Source organism: Malaya genurostris, chromosome 2 (assembly GCF_030247185.1).
Source record: "Malaya genurostris strain Urasoe2022 chromosome 2, Malgen_1.1, whole genome shotgun sequence".
Taxonomy (NCBI): domain Eukaryota; kingdom Metazoa; phylum Arthropoda; class Insecta; order Diptera; family Culicidae; genus Malaya; species Malaya genurostris.
In genome coordinates this window covers 345,765,683-345,777,761 of record NC_080571.1, presented here as the reverse complement: position 1 = coordinate 345,777,761, position 12,079 = coordinate 345,765,683, and the positions used below count along the sequence as shown (strand labels likewise).

The 12,079-nt window shown below is 37.3% G+C and overlaps 1 protein-coding gene across 1 annotated transcript in view; it reads left to right on the top strand.

The window, feature by feature from the left end:
* The window catches only part of LOC131429378 (uncharacterized), a 71,271-nt gene that overhangs the window by 41,855 nt on the left and 17,337 nt on the right, over positions 1-12,079 (top strand). Inside the window, exon 10 of the mRNA XM_058593456.1 lies at positions 8,488-9,270. Coding sequence (XP_058449439.1) covers positions 8,488-9,270 — 783 coding nt within the window. The remainder of the gene's footprint in view (positions 1-8,487; positions 9,271-12,079) is intronic.

Here is a 12,079-nt window from a genome sequence, read left to right as displayed (position 1 = left end):
TATTACAGATATGGACGTTTTAAGTTTTTCTAAGACATTTGGCATCAAAAAAGTTTTTTTTTAATTTTGCGGTTTTTTAATGTGGATTTCTGAGGTTACGCGGTATTTTTATGCGCGTTTTTTTTATACGCGGTACGTATCCTCCGCGTAAAAAAAACCTCAGTGTATGCTATCACAATCCCAGAAAAACGACGGCATGACTTATCCGATATATTGAGTTCAACAATTTTGGATATTTCAATTGTACAAAGTTGTGTGTCAATGAGGGAATAATGCAATTATTGAAAAATGATTGGTAGATGAATGTTTCGTTTTTTGGTAGAAGTGTAAGGTGAGCATGATGCCGTTGAGCAAGCGTATCGGAAGTGGTTTGCACGATTCAAAAGTGGCAATTTTGAATTGGAAGACGAAGAACGAACGTTTGAAGATGAAGAATAAAAGGAATTGATCGATCAAGACCCGTCGCAAGCGCAAGAGGAGCTTGCAAAATCACTCGGAGTTACTCAGTCCGCCATTTGCCGACGTTTAAAGAATAATGGAAATGTTCCGAAAGGTAGGCAATCGAGCGCCGTATGAGTTGAAGCGTCGAACAACTGCTTCAAGGGCACAAGGAAAAAAGTTTTTTTTTGCATCGAATTGGATAACCCGATCATGCATCATCATCGACGGCCGTTCAGAACATTCATGGCTTGAAGTTTATACTCTGTATATGGTGAAACCAGTTGGCTATAGTGTATTATGAGCTGCTGCAACCGAGCCAAAAGATCACGGTGGAGGTATACCGATGATGTGGACGTAAAACGATCACAATGCACCGATAGACACTACAAAATAATTTTGCAAAATGATATTGTTCGCCCATATCTTGCACAACCGGTAAATCATAGTTAGAATCGCTTAAACGAGAAGTCCTAAACAGGTCGAATTTTTCATTAACGATACCCGTAAATTGCCTGAAAAATAGAAAAAAGAGTAGTGGCTAGTGATGGACAATACTTCAAACAAAAATCGGGGAAACCGGGAATTTAGTTTCACCGGGAAAAAGTTGGGAATTTTAGTGCAATTTCAGGAAAAAAATTACTAGCACTAATCTTAGTAACGATTTTCAGCATCATTCAGCGGTGATACAACAAATTAAAAGTTGGAGGTAATACTCAATTTTGTGTTTGAACTTGTAAGGGTTTGATAGCAATTTCAAATCTATTAGAGCTTTCTTAGTTGCCATCAATAATAGTACAATGAATGCTCATAATGAAAAATAAGGATAATTTGGATGCTTCTGTTGGATTTATACTAAAATTCGATAAATATTAAAAAAGGTCCCAAAATGACAGTTTCTCTTTGTTTATTTTCTCTATCAATTATTGCGGCATATTCCTGTATTTTCCAGCATTTTTTTAACAGCAGATCGAAAGTTGATGGTTTCAATCGTTATTCTATGCCAGGGGTTCCCAAACTATTTTGAGTCATGGACTCCTTTACCAAAATTAACTTAGGCCTTAGACCCCACAATCAACAAATTCCTTTGAAAATTCAATTTACTGCTTTTTTAATATTGATGAAAAATACTTCCGAATTTCTGCGGATGGTCAAATAAACACAACTTTTCTAGCGTAAATATTTCAATAACAACCTATATCAAACAATAGGGGGTCGATTTCTATACCTTGTCGACCCCCATAGTCAGTTTTCGTTTACGTCGACCCCCGCAAAAAGGATATCGACCCCAAAGTGGTATATATCGACCATTTTGGGAACCCCTGCTCTATGCAAAGTGTAAGATAGAATGATTGCCGATAAGATCGTAATGATCGAAAGAGAGAGTAAAGAAAGAGAAACTGTCATTGGCACTTAGGACCTTTTCTAGTGCTTGTCTTCAAATTTAAGAATAAAGATGCATAATGGTGAAGGTAACATGTTTAATAAATTTTCAAATCATCTTTTAGGAGCCTTCCTGTTTTTAAGTACCAGCCAATGATTCCCCTAATTTCATCAAAATTTGTCTCAGTAATGTCAAATTGTGACAAAACTTGTGTTGTAATTTTGGTATTGATTTCAATAGGATTCAAAAAATCGACAAAGCTGTCGACTTTCATCGTATCCATCGTATTTTCTTCTTTGATAGCTGAAACTGGTTTTTCAGAGTTTGTAAGAACCTTAGAAGGTTAGGTTTAGAAGATGGTTTGATTTGTTCAGTGAATCTATGTTTAATTTTTTTTTTCGAATGTTATCAGCTATGATGAGGATATTGATTTCGACGAAGAAGCAGTCGAAGATTGTCGATGATAGGATAATCAAATTTAGATCATCTCAGTCAATAGAGGCATAGATTGGTTTTTCCAAAGTGACAAGCGTACATTTTAAAGAATTCTAAAAGGATTTTGTTCTGTCTCGCTAAAATCCAATTTTGAAAGAATATCGTTTATGTTGTTAGAAGGATTCGGTTTTACGTGAGGAGAGTTGTTCCTTGGTTCATTCATTTTGTTCGGAACGTGAAAGAACACTCTTTGGATCAGGTGATAGCATATCAAAGCTGCAAAAATATTATTACTTAAACGTTCAAATTCAATTTATCTGTTTGCTTACATTAATTGGTGTCCTATCTTGCAACCTCCTAAAGATTGGAATTCAGTTCTATTTTACAGTATTCGATAGCAATATAATTCTTCAACAAATGCGACTTATCTGTGATACTAGGTTAAGTGCAATCTCGCTGTGATGAGTATCTGTGATATTAGGCTAAGTTTTAGATGTTATTGTAATTTCTACATTTCAGTTCCTTACTTACGAATTCAAGTTTTTAAATCTCCTACGCACTATATGCTTTGAGAAATCAATATAATTAATAAAATTCAACTCACTTTCAAAGAAACCACCTTTCACTTCAACATCAACTCTTCTTCTCGACCTACTTTTTCTTCGTCTTCTCCGTTGTTATTTGACAGATTGTCTTCCACGTATCGAGTGTTGCCAGATGAAGTGTTATCGGTTGGTAACGTTGAACGGCCCAGTGGAGTTGTACGTAACACATTTTTAACCTTATACTTTTTTCTAGACCATACTAGGCTAAAATAGTATTGGAATACACTAGAGATGGTCAGCACGCGAACGGTCCAAAAGAACTAGTTCTCTTCGAAGAGTGAATGAACCGAAGTTCATTATTTAAGACTGATAGGTCTTTGTTGTTCTCAATAGAAATGAAATTAATCGAATTCTTTGAGTATGTATACAAATAAGTTGCGTTTCTCGAAACGTTTGCTGGTTTGAGGAATCTGGTAGAAGTTCGCGAACTTTGAAAATGTATACAATAGAGAAATTATTGGTAGAACACATATCAAAAGCCCTCTCTATTATTGAATCTGTTTACTACAAAATATGATTTGTAGCTCTCATATTATTTTTGAAGAAACATAAAAAGTTAAAAAAAAACGAAAAAACGGTTCAATAGAACGTATTCTTTCGGTACAACTATTAAGTTTTCAACAAATCTTGGAAATGAACAATTTTGCCCATGTCTAGAATACACTCCTAATTTGAATTAGTTTTAAGAATAGACTTAAATGATTGATTAGTTGGAAATATAATTATTTTAATTTTTATTGTAAGTCTAAATTTAATTTTTCATCATTAGGCTTTAAAATGCCTGATGATATTGCTGGTAAACTACAAAACACCACCAATAATCGAATTTGACGTGGAAGCTGCGCTTAAGAGCATTATTGGAGAAAGCAGGAAGTCTAAATAAAATGTGTTGATTTTTCAAGAAAATTGCAGAATTTTTATGCTTCATTTCTTAGTGAAATGCAAGGCCAGATATGTTTCTTGTTTTAATCCTACTGTTACATCGAAGTTACTGGCGAAGTAAAAGACAAAATAAAGATGGAATACATTGTGCTGGGTGATACTGTCAGTTCATAAGATGAACGTTTGGACAAACTGTGGATGAGATTTCTAAACGTAGTTCCAAGAAGATACCCGAAAAATACTTAATTTCTCAACTCTCGATGTTCTTTTGGACATGGGATTTCTACTCAAAGCTTGAATGAGAGAAATATTTAAAGAAAAACGTGATTAATCCACCTAGCAGTGAGATGATACCTTTTTTTATCAATCCACATGTGTGTTTTGCATGGATTCTTAGGTGTTTTAGTTCTCATGACATTATTTTAATTATCGTCGTTTTAAACGGCAAATTGAGATTTTAATCACTCATTACCCTGTAATGCCGAAACTGCAACTCGTATCGAATTTCAATCCTAACGTGTGACAATCGATTGAACTTTCCATAAGATGTCGAAGTAAGTTCCACTATAGAGTTTTTCGTCATTCTTTATGGTATTTACAGAGCCGGTATTCAGGAACTAGCATAGCCCAAAATGATTCGAATGGCCATAAATTATTACGCCAAACAATTTACATCTTCTATATCGGTATGACTTTTAAAAACTCATCATCTGTAATTCCAGAATCGGATAAAATTCACCAATTTTGTATGGGACCTTAAGTCCTGTAATTTTTGTTTTTGAAGTTCGATTTGGGCTTTTTTGAGAAAATAACTGAGCTTCGCGAAACGATTCGATACTGGAACCGGAATTCTAAAATCGGTGTAGCCGAAATCAGTTAAATTCACCTGAGGAGTGTGTAGAGATCTTTAAGAAATTGTAGTGCGAATTAAAATTAGGGGGTACATTCCGAATCGAAAACTGAATACCGCTTAAACTGAAATAAATTTATTTGGTAATCGACTATCTAAATCTGCAAACCCGATAAACCTGATTAATTTATGTGAAATGGACATTTTTATACTAATCACCCTGCATTTTCTGAACCAGAAGTCGGATCTGACTAAAAAGTAAGAGGTTTTATAGGATTTTAAGACCTCTCATTTGAATCATAGATGATTCTTAGATTTCATTTGAATCTTAGATCGGTTCAGCCATCTACGAGAAAAATTAATTGCATTATTTTAATTTCGTTTCACCTATCATCCTGTGGTTCCGTAATCAGTAGTCGGATCCAAACGTAATTCTGGAACCTTATTTGGGAGTATATTACTTTTCATATGAATCTGAGTTTGTAGGAAACGGTTTAACCATTTCCGAGAAAATTTAGTGAAATTATTTGTAACACATGCATTTGCTGATCTCGACGAACTGAGTCGAATGGTATATGGGAGTTATGTTGTTCCAGAATTAATTATTGTAAGTAGTTTAAATCAAAATAATTATGGAATTACTTTCAACTCGAAAATGCTGATATCATCTGGTTTATAAATGCCATATTCGAACGATTATGTTGCCGAAAACGAACCGTGCTAAAATCGATCCAAGGCAAATTGTCATGAAAAAGGATGCTGTACACAATCTTTTTGGTACTTAGAAACAATTGTATGTCACAGTATAAAAAATCGTGTTTTCCGTTGCTCCCAAGCATTGCTTTGTCATACAGCGCTCAAAACATCTACTGCTGGAATAGGGGAAAAAGTCGCTTACACAAAAATATTGATATCTCCGTTAAAAATGGACGGATTTTAACAATCTATGGCTTGTTGGATAGGTATTACCGTGCGGAATCTAAGTATAAAAACATATTCTGTTTTCAAGGTCAATTGTGAAAATTTTGACATAAAACTTCGTATAACTCAAAAAGTAAACATCCGACCTCAAAACCATTTAATAGCGTTTTGGGTGACGGTTTTGGATGACGGAGACCTTTCATTTGCGACTAGTTTGATCAAAATCGGTCCAGCCATCTCTGAGATCTCGACCTCTTAGTTGACAACACACACACAGACATTTGCTCAGTTCGTCGAGCTGAATCGATTGGTATATGACATTCGGCCCTCGGAAAATTTTTCGAAAGTTTGAGCGAATTCTATACCTATTTTTTATTTATATAAAAAAAGGTAAAAAAGCTGAACATAGGCTAATTGGGCCTGTTCTAAAAACCGGGATTTTTTTTTCGCGCTCCGGGAATCCGGGAAAAACCGGAAAATTGAAATCGCTAATTCACTTGCCATCCTGTTTAAATATTGAATTTGTACCCATTTTTTTCAAAGTGTAAAATTTCAAAAACAACGGCACGAACTTATTGGAAGCCTGAATAGCTATTGGGTATTCTATGAAATCTTCTCTCAAATTGTGTTTCTTTGCAGTTTTGAATGTTTATGACTGACAGTTTAGCTAACCGATTTATTAATTTTTAGTTGGTTGGACGTAACGTTGCCATAACTAAGTTCAGTTTTGCCAGTTTTTTTTCTAGTCTCGTCTAGTGCATCTTGAATTTATTTCTATTGTGATGTTTCAAAACTCGGAGCTAAAGCTTGCTTCATTTAGAATTGGAACAAAATTTTGCTCATATTGTGGCGCTCCTGGTGCACGGATTATGAAGTTCTTTTCGCCCACGCGTCGGGAATTTTGTCAGTTTTACGTATGATTTTTGACATTCCGCAAATCGCTAGAAAATTTATGATTTGGCAGAGCATTTGCAGTTGTGGCAAAAAAAAACAACGAAAGTTTTCATTACAAATAAGACAATGACATCGGAACTATACCAAAAAGGGTGTCTCCAAAAACGAATTTTGCCGTTCATTCGATCCCACGACCATCCCGTAATGTTTTGGCCAGATTTGGCAAGCTGTCATTACAGCAAAGTCGTTTAAGAATGGTATGCAGAAAAAGGGGTCCAGTTTGTTCCGAAAAACCTTAACCCACCCAACTGCCCCCAGTTCCGCCCTATTGAGAAATACTGGGCAATCATGAAGAGGAGACTCAAGGCAAAGGGAAAGGTTGTCAAAGACATCAATCAGAGGACGGCCTGGTGGAATAAGATAGCTAAAACAATGGACGAAGAAGGTGTGCGCCGCCTGATGAGCCGTGTTACAGGAAAAATTCGAGAATTCCTTCGAAAACGTAACGAATAATTTTATCCGTATTTTTTCTTAAAAGTATGAAGAAAACGCTACATTTGTATGAAAAAAGATCTTGAATTCAATAATAATAAACTGAAATACAGGCAATTGTCTTTGTTCCAATTCTATCTGAAGCGAGCTTTAGTAGCCGAATGCAAAAACAATGAGTTTGGATGGAAATTGGAACAACACTGGCAGTGCACAGTCTAAACATTAGGGTGTCAATATTTTAAGGTAAAAAGGTTAAACACCTCAAAAAAAGTCTCTGTGCAAAATTTAAGCTAAATCGGATATGGGTAAGGGGTGCTGCCCTGCGGTCAAAGTTTTAAAAATTTTGGTCTAAAAAAATCGCTATAGTGAAGATCTGGTGTTATTTCGAAAAAAATTTATGCAATCCTGAAACATTCGACATAAAAAAAATCGATTTCGGTAAGCTTCCAGAGTTGAATTTTTTTTTAAATTTTTTTTTTTCAGGATGCCGATATATCTCGATGATTCAGACATTTGGCATCAAAAAAAAATTCCGATTTTGGAAAGCTCAAATATTTTCGATATCGGAAATTGTACTATTCTCGATGTAAATTAGAAAAGGTCCCAAGTGCAAATGACAGTTTCTCTTTGTTTACTTACTCTTTCAATTATTGCATATTCCTGTATTTTCCAACAATTTCTTAACTACAGATCGAAAGTTGATGGAGTTAGAGAGAGGGATTACCTATAGGACCGTAATAATTGAAAGAGAAAGTAAACAAAGCGAAACTCTCATTTGCACTCAGGACGTTTTCTCGTGTTTGTCTTCGGTTGTGATTTCTCAAGATCGAGAATTTTCAACCTTTTAACCGCAGGACGGCACCTCTTACCCATATCCGATTTAGCTTGTATTTTGCATAGGGACTTGTTTGAGGTGCTTAACATTTCAATCACTATCGGGTTGCTTCTGAGTTGTGTTTCATCACATCCAAAGTAGCCTAATTGGCAGCACAGTTTCTCCGGACTGTAGATGTTTGTGGGTTCGATTCCAATCTCTGGGGTGATTTTATTTCTGCTATTTCATCAAGCTTCTCTTGCGTTTTTCGATGGGAAATGCTTCAAGGTAATCTCAGATTGTGGCGACTGTCGATTTTGGGTGGGGTGGATTATTCTTTGATAAGTTGTGTAGTTTCATTACCTTTAGTCGCAATTCTGTTATAATTCTTTGCCTGTAGTAATGAGAAGTTTTCGTTTCCTGCTACATTTATTATGCTATTTTAGTCTGGTTTCGTCACGCTTCTCACAGTAGATTCCGCTTGTGATGTGCTGCTCTAAACTGTGCAAGATAAAGCGTTACATACGAGGTGTTGATTTGATAATTTTTTGTTGTTAGCACGGCTGCATTGGTTTTTGAGTATCGCCTAAATGATCAACATTTTTTTTTTGAATCATCCACTGATTTCCTTTTCCCTCTTTACTCGCACTGTTTCCTTTCTTTCATTTCTCCTGTAAAGTGTAACAGTCAGTAGTGAAAATATCTATTTCTTTCTTTTCTTCCATCTTTTCTCTTCCCGACTGCTCGCGTCTCCTTTTTTTGCGCTATGCAGTGCTTCAACCCTGGACACCGTGTCTGCCCATTCGAGGAGGTAAGCTGAAAACGAGCAAATATTTTTCATCCTCGAACCCGCAGTTACCGTTCACGTGTTCATCGTTGTCCGCCTATCTAACGAATCCGACCGGCGGAATACGAAACAGTCACAGTCAGAACACAGCCTCAACGAACAGCATAAATACGTCGCATGTTTGGCGTGAGGTGAATCCGAACAGTTTCAATCTCTATTCGGCTTCGATTTCGTCACTGAATGCCACTCCTTGCCGAACCCGTTACTCGGTCGGTGGCTACGGCAGCACCGAGTGGCGGTCACACTCCGAGGAAAAGCCATCCGTCGGTTGTGCGGTACCGGGGAACAATCTGAAACCATTTTCACCGGCCATCGCGCGATCCGGATCAAACTACGATAACATATTCATGAACAACAACGCAAACACACCGCTTCTGTCCCGGGTTTCCCGACAGCAAACGGTGTGGATGAATGCCAACCAAATCAATCGTTACCGATCTACCAGCCGGGAGATTGTACCATCGCCGAAGAGGGAAAGTCCTCCGCCACCAGCACCTGAGGGACCACCGATTCAGCAGCCACCATTGTACGATCGACGTCTGAACCGGTCTTTCGAAACTGCCCAAGGCTTCGGGCGTAGCAACAAACTGTCCCAAATGCGTCGTTCCACTCCACACCTGAATGGAGACGAAGATGATCCTTTGAGGGATGACATGTCCCGTAATTCCGTTTCTTGCTGCAATAAATTGCTGATGTTCTATTGGCAGAGTCGATAGAGAAGGTAGAGGTTGTAGGCAAAAAAAAAACGTTTTAGGCAATCAATTTTGACTAGGTTTTAGGTCTGTCGTCTCCGGCGAGCAACGACGGCACTTGATGTGTAGATGTAGGGTTTCAAATACAAACACGGAATCATAAGACTAAGAACGGGGAATTGGAAGAACTGGAAGGAAAAATACGATTCGCGACAATATACCCGATATTTTTTTCTATTTTTTTAGAGAAAAGAGCTTTATATATCGTTTCTAGTCAACCTAAATCGTACTCATGTTCGTGTTTCAACATTTACCGTACTAATTGTTAACACATGCGACACTTGCTGTGCTAAAATTGGAAAGAAATTAAATGTCGTCCATTTTGTAGCAAACGCATATAGCAACTAACACTTAAGAGAATGAAACTGATGTTATTTAACACCACGACGATAATAACAGTCTTTAACTAAGAGGGAAAGGACACTTTGTGATATTAGTTAAACTAATGTGAATTTTGTTACCTTTCTTTTAACCACCAAGTTTTGCAAGCAAAATTGGAATGATATTAAACTGAATGTGTCAAAGAAAGCGTAGCTCATGTGTAAAAAATGAGGTTAAAAATAATCATATTATTGTTACAGAACCCACTAGCTGTTCACACAAATGGAGTAAAACTCGAGTGATGTTCTTGAGATAACGACGTTCACAATCAAAATTTTAAACTATTAGCTGCATCTGGTGCATTGTTTAGCATATATTTTAACCTATCTATACCCGTGTTTTGTACCACGTTTTCATATTTGTAAGATAAGTTATTCATGACTGTAGAAATAACTATAAAAACTAGCGATTGGTATCAACGAAATTCAATGAAATTGAACAATGAAGTACACGAACTATGTGAAATAAACTGGTAAGTCATCAAGCAAATTGATTGTTTTTCCTACTTCTCTATCACATACGCACACTCAGATTTGTTATTTATGCTGAAGTTAGAGTTCAAATTACAGCAAGTCACCTGTTACAGGAGTGCGAGCTCCGATATTTCTTACCGACTGTTGAAATCCCTTTTTCTTGTTTTTTTTTTATAAACAAATCTAATTCCGAAATAGCTGTGTTTTTGGCATGTCATTGAAACGTTATGTGAAAAAAATATCCATCCACTGCGTGCGCCAGAAACACCAGCGCGAGCGCACTTCGGAAGCGTGTTTGGTCATAACGATGTAGAAATGGGTGGACTTTTGACGTCGATTTATTTAATGCCTGGATCCGCTGACACACAAAAGAACAGAATAAATTTCCGTCAATGAACTGAAGTCGACACGAGTGCTCCGAATCGGCATCAATGAACTACCTCGAAAAACGTCAACAGCAAATGTTACTGGGCATTATCGGAGCAATTAAGGATCGAAATCGTGTGGAAACGGCCTCACTTCAAACAAAAAAATATAGTTTGCTCAAGAAAATACGACGACAAACAAGAGCATCACAACCATGACGAACGACACCGGGCGAGATCTCAAATTGGCTCTCCATCCTCATAATCCGTCCAATTTGACCCCCTCGGACTATTATCTGTTCCCAAGCCGCGAAGGATGGCTCATTCAGGACGTGCGAAGTGATCATCGACACCGCGCAAAAGTATTCTGCAGACCTCGAATTCACGTTTCGTCTTTGACACGTTCAGTGCAGTGCAGTTTATGTTGAACTGTTAACCTTTTTTCTCAGCAAATAAGGAGTGTATCGGAAATAAGCTATCCACAAATTTTGCTTTCAAATTATGATAAAAAACGATATTTTGTTCAAATTACAAATTGATGCTTTATTGTACGAGGTTAAACTTGAGCATAATGAAAACCGGATGAAATTTAAGTTATTCCTCCACGAATTTTTGAACTTTTGATCGAACGCTCTTCATCAAGTTCCGGACAAATGTTGGATCGCATTTTTTGGACGCTTGCGCCCAAATTTTTTTGAACTGCATGTTCCCAGCTGCCTTACTAGTCTTCTTGAAGACCCTCTTCACGATTGCCCAGTAACGTTCGATGGGTCGAACCTAAGGACAATTTGGTGGATTGATATTTTTCTCAACGAAATTTATACCCTTTTCCGTAAGCCAATTGAGTGTGGTTTTGGCATAGTGAGCCGACGCTAAATCCGGCCAAAACAGTGGAGGTTTACTATGCTTCTTATATAAAGGCAGCAATCTCTTCTAGAGATACTTAGATCGATAGATTTCTTCATTTATAGTTCCGGTAGTGTCAAAAATGGTTGACTTCAAACCACAGGAACATATTGCTTGCCATACCAGTACCTTTCGACCAAATTTCTCCCCTTGAATCGACCTGTCCGCATCGTTCACATCCTCCCCAACGACGACAGTAAAGTATTGTGGACCTGGAAGGGTTTTTGAGTCCTCCTTTACATAAGTCTCATCGTCCATCAAAACGCATGCATCCGGACACTGCAAAAGACGCGAATACATTTTCCGGGCCCTTGTTGCTGCTCGCTTCTTCTGTTCTACACTTTGTTTCGAGATTTTCTGCTTCTTGTAGGTCTTTAGGTGATTTCGTCTCTTGATATGCTGGATCATTCCGACACTCGTTCCAGCTTTTATGGCCAAATCACGTATTGACATTGATTTGTTCTTCATGATCAGAGATACCACTTTTTGGTCCAGTTTCGGGTTGAAAGAACCGGGTTTTCAGCCTCTTCCTGGTAGCTCATCCAAAGAATAGTGTCCCCCAAACTTATTAATGATGGTTTTAACACTGGCATGATGAATTTCAAATCGCTTCGCCAATGTTCGCATAGTAATACCCTTC